At 50.9% G+C, this 15,139-nt stretch overlaps 1 protein-coding gene across 1 annotated transcript in view; it reads right to left on the bottom strand.

Annotated features, from left to right (window-relative positions):
- Positions 1-280: 280 nt before the first annotated feature.
- The window catches only part of VPS35L (VPS35 endosomal protein sorting factor like), a 134,521-nt gene continuing 119,662 nt past the window's right edge, over positions 281-15,139 (bottom strand). The window contains exons 29-31 of the mRNA XM_057749152.1: positions 7,614-7,732; positions 1,510-1,656; positions 281-840 (exon numbers count right to left, since the gene is read on the bottom strand). Coding sequence (XP_057605135.1) covers positions 742-840; positions 1,510-1,656; positions 7,614-7,732 — 365 coding nt within the window. The 3' untranslated portion in view covers positions 281-741. The remainder of the gene's footprint in view (positions 841-1,509; positions 1,657-7,613; positions 7,733-15,139) is intronic.

The following is a 15,139-nucleotide window of genomic DNA, read 5'->3' as shown; positions in this document are numbered from 1 at the left end:
TCCAAAAGTACAATAGTTTGGGGCACTTTTAATCCACAACTTGGATGCATTTTCCTGCACAAGCGGTTGTAGGCTGTGAGTCACCACCACCACCAATATTAATGCTCTTACTGTCAGTGGAAGCTCATTAGTGGTAATAAAAGAATCAGATTCTGCCAAACTGGTAAAAAAGTAGACAGAATCCTATGCTGTTTAGGGTCATGGCTGCAAGAAAACCAGGCAGTATGTTTAGACACATTCTCTTCTGGATTAGAGTCAGCAGTAATTAAATGAACAGTCATGAACATAAACATTCAGGAGGTTTATTGAGTTACAGTATATTTTCCATCAAAGCCACGGGGAATCTCAAATTTGTTCTCACTTTCTCCTTTAATCCACCAGCATATTCTAAATCCAATCAAGAGCTGATTTTGATATAAAGCAAATTAGGGAAAGGGCACAGTGGCTCTTTCAGAGTGGACTGCTTTTCAAGGTTCTTTTTCCAATTAAAAAGCACCTTCCAGAAAAGAAAGATGTTACTTGCATTCTTCGGTGTTTCTCTAAAGGCCCACCTGAAAGCCACTCGTGCAGAGAACCACTGAGATGCCGTGTGCAGGGGTGGATGCGAATGCTCTGACGGCCCCCACTTCCTCACTTCACCGGCAGAATCATCTAACAGAGAAACCAGTCTGTACATGTGTAAAGATAAAAAAGCAGAAACACAAAACAGGTCTTTCTGGACTTGGCACCAGTGCCCTAGGGTCAGGTCCTCGTCTGCAGAGGGAGCCTGAGGGCCAGCTCAGTCAGATGCCCCATGTCTGGCTGTTTGCTGCGCTTCCTGATGTATTCCAGAGTTTTCACCTAGGAAGAAAGAGAAAGACTCATCTTTCTGGTTCACGCGTCTCAAGGCTCCAACAAACCAGCCACACCGTGAGCCGTGGATTTTTCCTTAGCAGAGGGAGAGGAAGAGCCCAGCAATTTTTAAGTAAGACTCCTTAGATTACAGCTTGCTCTTAGAATCACGAGGAATGACTTATGTTTTCATACGTGTGGTTTTTATTCAGAGGGAATTAACTCAGTACTATTCAGTGGTCCCTTGGTTCCAGGATCCCCTGTTGATACCAAACCAGGGATATTCAATCCCTTACAGAAAAATGGTTTCGTAGTTGCATATAACCTACATACATCCTCCTGTATATTTAAGTTATCTCTAGATTATTTATCATACCTAATACAACATAAATGCTGTGTAAATAGTTGCCAATACGCGGCAAATTCAGGTTTTGCTCTTTGGAAGTTTCTGGAATGTTTTCCCCTGAACACTTTTGACCTGAGGCGGGCTGAAGTCGAGGATGCTGAGCCCTCAGGTACGGACGGCATCTGCTCTGGGGGGCCGGGCACCTTCCAGAGTGGGGGACGGGGGCTCTGAGGTCTGGACCCTGGTGCTGTGCCTGCCTGTGGGCTGTGTCACTTGCCAGGACAGCTGTGCTGGTGGGCGTGCTGAGGCCCCTACCCCGCCCCCCGCCTCACCATGGTCCTGGTGTCCGCACAGCCGTGCCTCTGCGCCAGATGCCACAGGTTGACAGACAGCTGGTTGAGCCTGTTGTTGCGCAGGTCCCCATGGGCCAAGATGCTGTTAAAGAAGGAAAGGCCCAACGAGCTCTGGCGCTTTAGGGCCTGAAACAGAAAAAAGAGGTCATGGTCTGGCACTGGGGCTCAGGCCCGGCCCAGTACTGGTGCTGCCCAGGGTGCCAAGGCCAGCTCGACCATGGATCTTCTGGAGGGCGAGCTGCTTAGCCTCCCGGGTCCTGGGTTCATCTGTAGGAGAGTTAAGGTAATACCAGCTCCCAGGGAAGGGAGACTGAATGAGGTGATGTGTGTGAAGCCCCTCACTGCTGCTCTCACCTGGGCATTACGCATGGAAGGGAAGCAGAAGCCAGGGGTGCTTGCGTGAGACTCCGTGCTCAGTGGGTTCGAGGAATGAAACCTAACCCAGCAGTGATAGGCCTTCTTGCTTTATTGCAAGTACCGGGGAAAACTGATGGGTAAAATATGTCTCCTACGGACGTGTCCTCAAGCCACCCAAGGTTTAAATCACTATTCCCACCCTCTGGGTGCTGGTAATAAAGACCCAGGACAGCACCTCGTGAACAATGCTCCCCAGGGCTTGGTGCCCATGGCCAACTTTTATAAGAACCATTAGATACTCAGTCTTAACACCAGGTCTTTCCTCTTTTGCTCAGTGATCTGATGGGAAAGGTACTCAAACAAGGAAAGTCTAACCAAAATGTCAGAGTAGACCAAACCTGAACCCCAGCTTTGAATGGTAAAGACAAAAGGGAAACTCAATCTCCAGAATGCAACAGGCCTAGGAGAAAGGATACCAGCTCCCAAAGGTAAACAAAGGCACCTGGGAAGGCCCAAGGAGCAGGTGGGCCTGAGCAGGGGACCAGGTCAGAACACACATCTGCAGGGGCCCTGGACAGTGGACGCCTGGGCCCTTGCTGGGTGCTCCTGACTGGCGTTGCCACCATCAGTGCTGCCAGGAGCCTGGAGCATCTGCTTTGCTCCTTTGCAGCTAGTGGGTATGGGGCCTTTACAGAGCCGGTATGAGCTCTGTGCTTTACACAACTCACTCCATCTTCACAACAACTCTTTGTAGATGGGCAAGATTCTAGAGCTGGATCTCAACTCCTGGTTATTCAAACACTAATCTAGGTGCTACTGTGAAGGGACTTTGCAGGTGTGATTAAGGTTGTGGATCTTAGGGAGATAATCCTGGATTATCAGGGTAGGCCCAAGCTAATCACTTGCGCCCTAAAAAAGCAGAGAAATCTTTCAGACTAGAGGCAGAGACAAGTGGCAGAAGAGGAAGGATGACACAGAAGGGGAGGCCAGAGAGAGTCAAAGCATGAGAAGCACATGACCCACCACTGTTGGCGTTCAAGGTGGAAGAAGGGGGCCAAGAGCCAAGCAATGCAGGCAGCTCCCAGACGCTGAGAACAGCCCTTATTAGACAATGGCCAGCAAGGAAACGGGACCCCAGTCCTACACTGTGGAACTGAAGTGGCCAACTCAAATAGCTGGGAAGCGGATTCCTCCCAGTGCCTCCTGGTAAGAGCCCAGCCAGTCAGCACCTTGATTTTGGCATTGTGAAGCCAGAAGCAGAGAAACTGGCCCAGGCAACACCAACTTCTGACCTACCACACTGGCAAGATAATAAATGGGGGTTGTTTTAAGTCTGTAGTGACTTAAAGCCATGATAGGAAACCGATTCTCTCCCATTTTGCAGATGAGGGACTCGCTCAAGGACCACAGCTAGCAAGTGCAGAGTGAGGATCTGCGCTCCAGCTGTGGAATCTGGAGCCTGTGCTGGTACCCACACCCTCCCATGTCCCACCCCAGTGTATAAGATGTTCCCATAGACCCATGGGTAGCATCGCATTAGGGGTCCAAATTCTGAAGCTAAGAGATCTGCCCAGTGCAAGTCAGAGTTTTATCCAGGGAAATAGGAATGGTCTGGTGTGGTTTAGACCAATACATACTTTTTTCCTGCTTTTTCCAAACAACCTACTAACTGTCCCTCTGTCCATCCATCCTTCCATGTGTGGAGCCCACAGAGCAGCAGACTCTATGCTAACTGCTCAGCTAACTTAGTCACCCCCTCCTGCCACCCTCTCCCAAGTGAGAATTTAAAGTCTTCTCACGGAGAAAAAAACAACACACACACAAAAAACTGCCAAGGAGCAGCTAAGAATGCAGTGGGTGAGGGTGGCTGAGTGGGGACCTGGGCCCCCCTAAACTGAGCCTGCTTTGGCAACAGTCTGGACCAGGTGACCGTCACAGAGGCAGCTGAGCTGACTGAACAGCAGTGCCGTCGAGGAGCGGGGTTGTGCTGTCAGGTCCCAAGCCTGCAGGCACTGGAAGGGGAGGCTGGCAGACTCATTAACTGGCTGGCAACTGCCTGCTTGGGGTTCCTTGTTTAAGCCGACAATGAGCTCTGCCCCAGTCGGGAACCGGGGCAGAGATCACCCAGTGGGTTCCAGCCCACCCTGCTCACCTTTTACACGGGCCCTCGTCTAATGCCTGGGGGACAGGAGGGCCCCGGTTTCTGCTCAGGTCTAGAGGACCAAGCTAATAGAAAACTCTCACCCAGCTCTAAAAGTCTCCTGAGAGAGGCCCTTTACGTTTCTTTGAAGCAGGGGAGAGCTGTTTCTCTATTTTCTCAAGCATTTTACCCTAAAAGCCCAGTTCGCATGTGTTGTAACTACACAGCCCATTAAAAATGCAATCATTAGAGATGGGTCTGGGGGTGAGCAGGCACGTCACCCGATGTGCACAGAGACCCAGAAAACTGTGAACACGTATGAGAGAACCAAACCAGGGCCCAGAGCCCCTCCTCTCCCCACAGAGGTTTTAAATAGACAAGAGCGTCTTTTGACTTTTTTCCTCAGGGAACTGTCATCTCCAAGAAGTGGTTCCCAGCTCCACCACACCCAACAGGCAGCTTCACAGAGCCCGTGACTAGAGCAGGGCCAGCTCCTTCACGTGCGTGGAGAGGACAGTTTTGGCAGCAGGGCTGATAGGAGATGCTCCGCTCTGGCCCCAGCGCTGGGCTGTCACGGCGCCCAGCCTGGCTTCCCGGCGCTGGAGAGGTCTGGGCGCTCCCCTGGCTCCGGGCTCTAGAGGCCTCCGCTCCCTCCCAGGGCCGCCTGTGCCGAATCTCACAGCACGTTGTTAAGATGAAGGATGACACCTTCTGTCTTAGCTCAGTCCACCCATCTTTTTTCTAATAAATGTGCATATATGGACAGACATTTTCAGTGAGCATTCCTGGTATTTACGTGAGTTGAAAATGTCCTTCGGAAACATTCCAGCCCTGCTACGCTTTCAGAATTGTTCAGAGTTGCTATCATCGTCAATGCCTCCTCCCCCAAGAGACAGAGCCGAATGTTAAAGTAAAAAGGTTCCAAATTGTACGGCTGTGGGCTCTGTTTTTACTGTGAGCCTGGAGGTACTGGGCTGTGGTCGCCTGTGCTGCCAGCAGCCAGCCCTGATTAGACTCAGCCGGTAGCATCAGCCGGCTGCACTCTCAAGCCACGTGGCACGTGTTTCTTGGGCACAATGTGTCGAACCCACAGCCCCGCTCTGGCAGAAGCCACAGCCAGAACCCATGGTGGCAGGAATCAGGGCGGGTGCAGGGGAGCAGAGGGGACCTGATCAGTGTGACCGGGGCACGCTGAGGGTGCAAGACGCCATGTCCCCTGCAGGCTGGTGAGGGCTCGCTCCTGAAAGTCGCCCACCGCAGAGACGAAGTTTACACGCATTCGAGAAAGGTGTTGGAGGAGGGGAAGTTACCTCTTCTAATACTAACTAGTTTGATAAACCAGTTCCTGAAGAAACTGGAGTTCTACCGCTGCCCTCCACTGACAGCCAGTGCCCTCCCTGCATCCACTTCCCCAGAATTCTGTGGCCCTGCACCCAGAGGGTCCCAGGCTCAATGGGACCCACCCACAACCCTCCCCTCCCTGGAGAGGGTGCTAGGAGGCGCTCGCAGCCCCCAGGGCGGCAGTGGCTCTGTGTTTTCCATCTGCCCTCTGGCCTGCTAGCCTTAAGGCGGCATTTGTGCAATGGCCCTGACCTTGGCAGTGGCCACTGGAGAATGGAGTCCGGAAAAAACCCCACTTTCCAGGACCTGCCTGAATACCCTGGGGACGTGGGAACCTGGACATATGTGTATGTCCGATGTGTGCTCCCACGACTACAGAATACTCTCGTGGTTTCTGTGGTGGGGGTGAGGGCAATGGTGGCATTCTGTACAGTCCTGGAAGTGAATAAGAATTAATTTAAAAATCCAGTTTGATCTAAAAAAGTGAGACTCCAGGTTTGGGAAAGAGGGAGCTGGGGAAGCGTGTGGGAGGGAAGGGGCGGGCCACAAAGCTGCTGGGAACCGAGCGTCCGAAATCTGTCCTGGGTTTGGGAAAGGGAATTGGAGGGGGTGGGGGGGTGAGTGACAGTGAGAGAAGACAGGAATCTGCCAACAGGAGATCAGGAATGAGCTGTCAGGTTGTCTCTTGCTAGATGGGAATAAAAAAAATCGAAATGCTCAGAGTGACATGCATACAGCTTGGAGTACCAAAGAGCAGGACTCAGGGTTGGGGGGCTTGGGGGGGGCGGGAACATGGAGGCAGAAAGTCTGACACGAGCTGCCCCAGGGGAAGGACGCAGAGAAAGGTCAGGCACTGGCTTTGACTCCAAAGTCACTGCCAACCTCCCCACCGTGATTACACAACACGATCCACCTGAACAGTGTCCACCAAGCCTGAGACAGGGCTTCTGGGATCCATCTGTCTCCCACGTTTGAGCTGAAGCTGCAGAAATGGAGTAACTGGGGAAGGGCACCAGGCAGTTATTTAGGTTGTACTATAATTTGGAAATTATTTTGAAAGCAATCAACCATCTATCTGTATGAAGAATATAGGAAAAGTCTCTCTGAGAAGGCAACGGTGCAGCATCTGATAAAAGCATGAATTCTGTGGACCAGAGCATGGGGTCTAGATGGTTGCCTTGACCACACTCCACAGCTACCACTCTAGGATTCAGTCTCCTCATCTGGAAAGAATAAAGGGTAACATCTGTTCCCACTCATTCGACTGCTGTGAGAATGAGATGAAACAACACACGCAAAGTTCTCCACACTACACAGTATAAGAAAGGCTGGGATAGGAATTTCCTGGCCTTTCAATGCTTAGGACTCCGAGCTCTCACTGCCAAGGACCCAGGTTCAATCCCTGGTTGGGGAACTAAGATCCCGCAAGCCCTGCAGGGGGGCCAAAAAAAAAAACGAAAGGCTGGGCAAGCATAGCCTACTATCATGGTTGAACAATAACCACAGGCCACTTCTTAAAAGTGGAAAGGCCTTGACTGAGGGGGCGATGCAGTGGCTATGGGTTCAGGCTTAGGGATCTGGGTGGGAACCCTGTTCTGTCACAACCAGGGGAAACCAAGGGCTCTGGAAACCTCTCTGAGCCTCAGTTTTCTTTTCTGTCCAAGGAGAAAAAATGGCACCTATATCACAGGGCTGTTGTGGGCATCAAAAGAGCTAAGGTGTAGAAAGTGCAGGCTATTATCCATTCAACATGCACTGACTGAGCGCCCGCCGTATGCCTGGCTCGAGGTGAGGATGCCGGGGTGAGCGACAGCTGGATCCCTGCCTCAGGCACAGGCAGGTCTCCAAGACCCACGTCTCGAGGTCCTGGCCACATGGGGCTTACGTTCTGGTGGGAGAGGCAGGCGGCTGACAAATGACCACACACAGAGTTCCGGAGGACGCCCGAGCGTCCCAGGGACAGCTCAGAGGAACACAGGAGCGTGGTGGCTACGTGAGACGGGGGTCAGGGAAGCCCACCCTGAGGAAGTACTTGAGCTGAGACCCGAGTGATGGGGGGGGGGGGGCGGCCAGGGGAACCCTGGGGGGCGCAGCGCAGGCAGAGGAGACGGCAGGAGCAGAGGCCCCGGGGCCCTGGATGAACGGTCTCCACACAAGCACATGACTTTCGGGGTGGACCAACGTCCAGGCACCCCGGGAACACGTGCTTTCAGGGCGAGCGGCGGGGGCGGAAAGGGGCACCTACCTCGTCCTTGGCCAGGGTCTTCAGATGCTCCAGGATCTGAGCCATCACCTTCTCGCACAGCTTGTTGTTCTCAGCCAGAAACTTGGAGTCTCCCCCGTAGAGGCTGTCGTTGGAGTCAACTGATGGAAGAAACCAGAGCAGTGAGACATTCCCAAGCCCAAGGCCAGGGAGAGGCGGCCGTGGTGTCAGCAGACGGCAAGAAATCATGGCAGGGCACATGGAAACGGTCACAATTCCCCACTGGCCTGGGGCCTTGGGAATCACGGAGAAAAACACCTGGCCTTCTGGACAGCCTGAGCCAGGGAGCAGGGCCATGGAAGTCTGTCCCCTCCAGCCCAGGCAGGCAGGGGACAGCAAGCTTCACCACGACCATCAGAATGGCTGTCAATACTGAGCACCGGCGTGCCGGGCACGGGGCTCGGCGCTTCACAGGCGTTACTACGGGGTCCTCATAACCAGCACGTGCAAGAGATGACGGAGGGGAACCCTGAGGCTCAGCGCCCATCCCAGCCAGGATCCCAAACTGGGAGGCTCCCTTCACAGCCTAAGCTGTTAAGCTCTGCCCCCAGCCCCGCTCCCCCACCCCCCAGCCGGTCACTCCGCCTCAGAACTCCCGCAGATGGAACAAAAGATTCTCTGCATCTTCTCGCAAACCTGAATCCTTTCACCAAAGTCCCCTCTCTGTGTAGAGAAAGACCAGCGCCAAGAACAGCCTGAGTCTGACCTCCCTCTCTTCCTCCTTCCTAATGACCTGCGCACAAAGCATGACCTCTGGGTAAGGAAGGAGAGAGACCCTACATTTTGTTTTTTTTTTCACTTAATGATTCTTGGAGCTATTTGCATATCAGCATATACAGATGTGCTGCTTTGCTTGTAGCAGCTGAGCAGTAGTCCACTGTGTGATGGACCAGAATGCTTTTATGCTTTTGGTTGGTCCCTCCTGCAGACACTTTGGTTGTTCTATTTCTTTCTTTTTTTTTTTTTTTTTTGTGGGGGGGGGTTGGGGGGGCGCAGAGGTGGCAGGGCCAGGCTGCTGCAAAGTCTTACCATCTGTAATGAAACCACAACTCCTTATGGAGTTGATTCTTTCCCTCCATGCCTTTTCTTACCACATCCTTTTTTAACTGCTTTCACCCCAACTCCCAAATGCTGACCTGTACGTGGCTGAGCACATGTATTTCCACCCGGTGTGAACAAGCGGTGCTCAGTTCAGTGCAGAACCCTTGGGGCACCCTTGGCACTAAGTGGTCAAGGAGAGGGAAAGTGCAGTGGCAGCTCTTAGATGTTTCTGATCTGATGGAGGCCTAAAATTTGGGCCACTGTCCCAGGTGCAGTGACATCTGATAAAGCAGTGGCCGTGCAGGTGCCTTGGTGGGGGGTGGGATAGGGTGGCTAACACGGCCATGTGCACGCAGTGTTAATCCAGTTCATTGTTTAGAGACGTTTTCAATAAACCGGTTCAGCTTCGCTCGTCTGGTGGGATGTAATTTGCTGTGATCTTCTCAGCCCAGCTCACTGCCGTCCCCATGAAAGGACCCAGTGAGAAGGATCCTGTCTCCTAGGTACATACAATCCAAAAGGGATGATATATCTGAGATCACACTAAAGCCCATGAAGTTGTGTGACGCAAACAAGAGGTGACACCACAGGCGAGGGACGTAGAGCACTCGGTTTAGCTTGCAGACAGGTGAGGCTGAGACTCAGAAGCCACAGTGGACAGCCCGTCGTGGTCAAAGTTACCAGCCATCTACCAGGGTCTACACAGAACCATTCCCTGCCCTGCTGGCAACGAGCTACAGAACCAGGGGATCACGTTCAAAAGACACTGGTCACGAGGACAAGAAAAGCCAAGGTACGATGTGCCGGGATGGCTTCTGAGCTTTTAAGAAAGTGACTGCTATTAGGGTCACTTCTAGGAAAATTGGCAAATACATCAATAGTCAATGTATCAGAAATATATCTAAATGGCTTATGATTTCAGGAAAAAACAAGTTTGATTTCACTATGATCAAAGAACAGAAAACTAAAACCACAGAAGAACTTTAAAAAAAAAAATCAACTATCAGATTAACAAAGGTAAGAAAGAATACCTGGTTTGTTTATTTGTTTTCTTTTTAAATAATTTTATTTATTTATTTTTTATTTATTGGCTGCGTTGGGTCTTCATTGCTACACAGGCTTTCTGTAGTTGCGGAGAGCGGGGGCCACTCTTCATTGCAGTGCGCACACCTCACTGCGGTGGCTTCTCCCGTTGCGGAGCATGGCTCCATGTGCATGAGCTTCAGTAGTTGTAGCGTGTGGGCTCAGCAGTTGTGGTGCATGGGCCCAGTTGCTCCCATGGCATGTGGGATTTTCCCAGGCCAGGGATCAAACCCATGTCCCCTGCATTCACAGGCGGATTCCCAACCACTGCGCAACCAGGGAAGCCCAGAATACCTGGTTTTGATGTAGGCCTGAGAAGACTATTGGTGGGAGTGTCATAGTTTGGAAATGGGTAAAAAAAGCCTTAAGAAATATCTAGGATCACTTCACACCCATTAGGATGGCTATTATTTAGAAACAACAAAAAGGCAAATAAGAAGTGTTGAGGAAAAAAAAAAAAAGAAGTGTTGAGGAAGATGTGGAGAAACTGAAGGCCTCGTGCATCGCTGGCAGGATGTAAAACGGGGCAGCTGCTGTGGAAGAGCAACTCCACTGTGAGATCAGCCCAAAGGCACCGAAAGCAGAGACTCAGATACTTGTACAGGGACGCTCACAGCAGCATTACTCACAAGCGTCCACTGACAGCTGAATGGATAAGCAAAATGTGGTTTAGTGGTTTATCCAAACAACGGAATATTATTCAGTCATAAAAAGGAATGGAATTCTACTACATGTCACAACATGGATGAACCCTGAGAGCATTATACGTGAAATGTGCCAGACACAAAAGGCCAACGATTGTACGAGTCCACGTATATGAGACACCTAGAAGAGGCAAATTCATAAAGACACAAAGTAGAACAGAGGTCACCAGAGGCTGCGGGGAGGGGGGAGTGCACAGTTACCCTTCCCTGGGTACAGAGTTTGGGAGGATGGAAAAATTCTGGAAATGGATAAGGGTGGTGGTTGCACAACACTGCAAATAGACCTGATAAAACTGAACTGTGCATTTAAAAATAGTTAAAACGGTAACCTTTATGCCGTATGTATTTTATCACTATGCATATTTTACTCCAAAAAAAAACAAAAACAAAAAACCCAAAAAACCTTAGTACAGAAAAATGCCAGATCTTTGACTTGGGAAACCCATTCCAAGGGATTTATCCTAAGAAAATCATCCCACAGGTGCACAAGGATGTGTATGTGATACTGTTTCCTTATCGAGAATAATGTTCATTGTATGTTCAATGTATGTTCATTATAAATGTTGTGTACAATGGTGAGAGGAGAAGCAATGGAAACATCTACCAAGGGTTTTGATTAAATGCTCTGTGAGAGGGACTTCCCTGGTGGTGCAGTGGTTAAGAATCCGCCTGCCAATGCAGGGGGCATAGGTTTGTTCCCTGGTCCAGGAAGATCCCGCATGCTGCTGAGCATCTAAGCCCGTGCGCCACAACTACTAAGCGCATGTGCCGCAACTACTGAAGCCCGAGTGTGCCTAGACCCTGTGCTCCACAACAAGAGAAGCCACACACTGAGAAGCCTGTGTACTGCAATGAAGAGCAGCTCCTGTTCACTACAACCAGAGAAACCCCGTGCACAGCAATGAAGACCCAACACAGCCAAAAATAAAAAATAAAATGAAATTTAAAAAGTCTTTATTTTTATAAATACGTGTTCTGTGACATTAGCATTAAATAAAATACTATGGGGCTTCCCTGGTGGTGCAGTGGTTAAGAATCCTCCTGCCAACGCAGGGGACACAGGTTCGAGCCCTGGTCTGGGAAGATTCCCACATGCCATGGAGCAACAAAGCCCGTGCGCCACAACTACTGAGGCTGTGCTCTAGAGCCCGTGAGCCACAACTATTGAGCCCATGTGCCCAACTACTAAAGTCCGCACACCCAGAGCCTGTGCTCCGCAGCAAGAGAAGCCACCACAATAAGCCCCACTTCCCGCAACTAGAGAAAACCCACGCACAGCAACGAAGACCCAATGCAGCCAATAAATAAATAAATAAATAAATAAATTTATTAAAAAAAAATACTATGAAGACAATATAAGTATATGATCTATAGTTGTTAACTACCATGTACTACACTATACTATAGCTATAATATACTATTTACTGAAAGTAAAGTGACAAAACAGTATATATGGTAGAGCCCCATAAATACCACACACAGACATATATAGCCATATACGTCCTAAGTTACAACTTCCTAAGAACCAATTTTTTCAATTAAAAGGTATTTTATTATTATATATATCTCCTATAATTTGTCTTGAATCTTTTGGGGAATGGTCAGGTATAAGCATCTAGTAATTAATTAACTGATAAAATAACTTCAGGGCTGCTTCATGTACATTTCCGGTTGCTATTTCAAGAATCATAACCCCTTTTATCCCCAGCCTTTTACTTAAACAAATGTCAAGGCTGCAGCACAGTGGGAGTACCAGCACGCTGAGGAGCTGCCTCTCTCTCCCAGCATCGCCTGCCGCTTCTGGGAAGCTCTCGCTAGCTCTCTCCACACCCTCACGTATACACAGAGACATACGTCATTTTTCTGGCTGAACCACATGTAAGCAGGTTGCAGACACACTGCCTGAGAATCAGGAGGTCTCCTTGCGCCCCGGCGCCTCTGCCCGCATGAAACCTCTGCTCCGGTTCTGAACCGCCTGCCCTTAGTGGGGACTGTTCTGGGTGCGCGTTCCTAGGCCGCCACTGCCTTCGTAGCTGTTCCTGGGACACAGGCTGGCAGTGAACTGCCCTGGGCTGCAGATGGCCGTCCCAGGATTTCTGAGACAGCTCTGGCTGCTGGGTCTCACCTGCTGCCCATGACATGGAAGGTGGCAGTCATTCTTGTAAGAAGGAAAAGAATCTGATCCAGCCATTCACCACCATCTGATTTTACAGGGTGGCAGAACTGCAGCTGGTAAAGGAATTTCTCACACCTGCTGCTGAGGACTAGGCCAGTTCCTGGCATAAATTCCCAGTCTTACTCTGAGTTGGAACCTACTCTCATTCGGATTAGTCCAGCAGCAGTGGAGAAGAGAGGTCGAGGAACACTGGTGGCCAACCACCCAAGCTGCAGGCGTCGTGCCCAGAGGGGCCAGGGGCGTGTTTGGAGCAGGCTGCTCATACACACAGAGCACGGACTGGACGAGGGCCTGCTGCTCTGCGCCAGGTTCCAGGACCTGAAGACCTGGTGGGTGGGGATCAGGCCGACCTGGTTCTGCCCTCAGCACACAGCCCATAGGACTGTGCAGGCGATCACAGCCGCCTGGGCTGCGTGTCCGCAGAGGGTGGCCCGGGGGTCCCAGGATCCTAAAATCTAGGCTTGGGATGGAATTACAGAATCGGTGAGATCTAGGCTGAGCCCCAAAGGTGGAAAATTCACAGAGAATGTGAAGAAAGGGGTCAGGAGTGGGGAAACGAGTTTCCATGCCAACACCTGGTGGTGAAAGGGAGGGAGAGAAGGGAGAAGTTGAGTGTCAGGAGTAACTTGGCCCGGCCGGAGTGTAGAGCGGGCCTGCGAGTCCAGACGTGGTGCTTACAACAGGGAGAAATGAGATCCCTGGTAAATGGCCACTAAAAATAGCCCAGGGTCTCTGCATCTGTCTGGCCCTGGGCTCACAACCCCCAATGCTTCAAGGGCCTGGCAGCTGACGTGGAGGAGTGAAGGGGCCGCGCTGGCTACCCGGGGGCCCCTGAGTTGTATTCTTCCAACTAGACATCTATCTGTGTGCTAAATAAATAAATATTCCATGTCAGGCGTGTCCTGCCCTCCCACAGCAAGCACGCTCTCAAGCACACTCACGCGCATGAAAGCACTGGAGTTACAGCTGCAGGTAATTTCAGAGCATTCTCTTCTTATTCATCTGGAAAGAAAACAGCCAAGACATCCTTCGCAAATGCAAAAAAAAACGTGACCCCAGTCTTTCAAAAGTTCAAACCTTTGTCAACACTGTCTAAAAGGCTGCCTCGAATAAGAGAGAGATGGGAAAATGGCGCCCCCACCCCTGCAAAGCCTCCCAGGGCCCCAGGACGCTCTCCTACTAAGACAACTGTCAGGTCACAATCGTGCATCCAGGGTAGACACAGCTGGGCCAAGAAGGCAGCGAAGAAAACCCACACTTCTGTTTTCGTCTCTAAAAGCGAGAAAACTAGACCCCACCTGTCAAACACAGCTACACTCCCTGTGCTGGCGCTCGGACTCCTATAGCCCGCCTCACTATGCTGTGCGGACAGAGGATTCGGTGACCCTGTTTAAGGAAGGGAAGAGCAAGGAGAGGGCCCAGGGTTTACGGACCCACAGCAGCATCTCGTCCTCAAAAGCTTCTCTATTGTTCTGAGCCCTCCACGTGCCCTTCACGAGAGAGGGAATAAAAATGCCAGTGAATACAGGGGGAGCCCAACCTCATCAGCCATCAGAGAAATGCAAATGACACTCAACAGAAAAGCCAAACGAACAAGCCTGACCACATCAAGGGGACACACGGAAAGCTCATTCATGCCTGGCGGGGGTATAAACGGATGTAACTCTTTTGGAAAACTGAGAGGCAGTACCTACCAGAGCGGAACATAAGCAAATCCCATAAGCCAGCAATTCCACCCCAGGTACAGAGCTGACAGACATGAACCCCGAGAGTCACATATTCTGGCTTGTTCACAGCAGCACTGCTCGTAACAGCTCACAACCACATCCACAGGGGAATGAATAAGTGCTGGTATATTCATACAGTGGAATACTATGCAGCAGTGCAAAAGGACGAACACCAGCTACACGTAACACAGAAGAACCTCACAGACACAGCACTGAGTGAAAGAAGCCAGATGCCAAAGAACACTCGCTGCATGAGTCCATTTACAGAAAAGTCAGAAACTGGCAAACTAATTGGTAACCTCAGAAGTCAAGAGAGCAGTGTACCTTTAGAGAGGAAGGTGGTGGTGCTGAGTGGACAGGGGCGCACAAGGGACTCCTGGGGAGCTGGTAATGTCTGATTTCTTTGCCTGGGTGGTGGTTACCAGGTGTGTTCCCTTTGTGATAATTGGCTGCACGTCATGGTTTATTGTCTATGTGTGTACTATGCTAGACTTTAATCAAAACATTGTTACTTTGTAATCAAGGAGGCAGCATAATGTGCGGGCCATAGGGAATTCCACTCCCCCTGCTCGTGTGTACACTGGGGACACGCATGCCCGTCCTCCTCCTCATGCTGTCAAGGCTAGAGGAGGAAGAGGCCCATGGAGTCTGGTGCCGTACCCGGCACGCAGTAGGAGCTCAGATCGTGGCAGCTATCGTCATCGACGTTAACCAGCCTCCCCCAGTTACATCTTCACGTAACCTCTGCCCCCAAATCCCAGCTGGAGGAAGCCTCTG

Source organism: Hippopotamus amphibius, chromosome 9 (genome assembly GCF_030028045.1).
Source record: "Hippopotamus amphibius kiboko isolate mHipAmp2 chromosome 9, mHipAmp2.hap2, whole genome shotgun sequence".
NCBI classification, from domain to species: domain Eukaryota; kingdom Metazoa; phylum Chordata; class Mammalia; order Artiodactyla; family Hippopotamidae; genus Hippopotamus; species Hippopotamus amphibius.
This window is presented reverse-complemented; position numbering and strand designations above follow the sequence as displayed.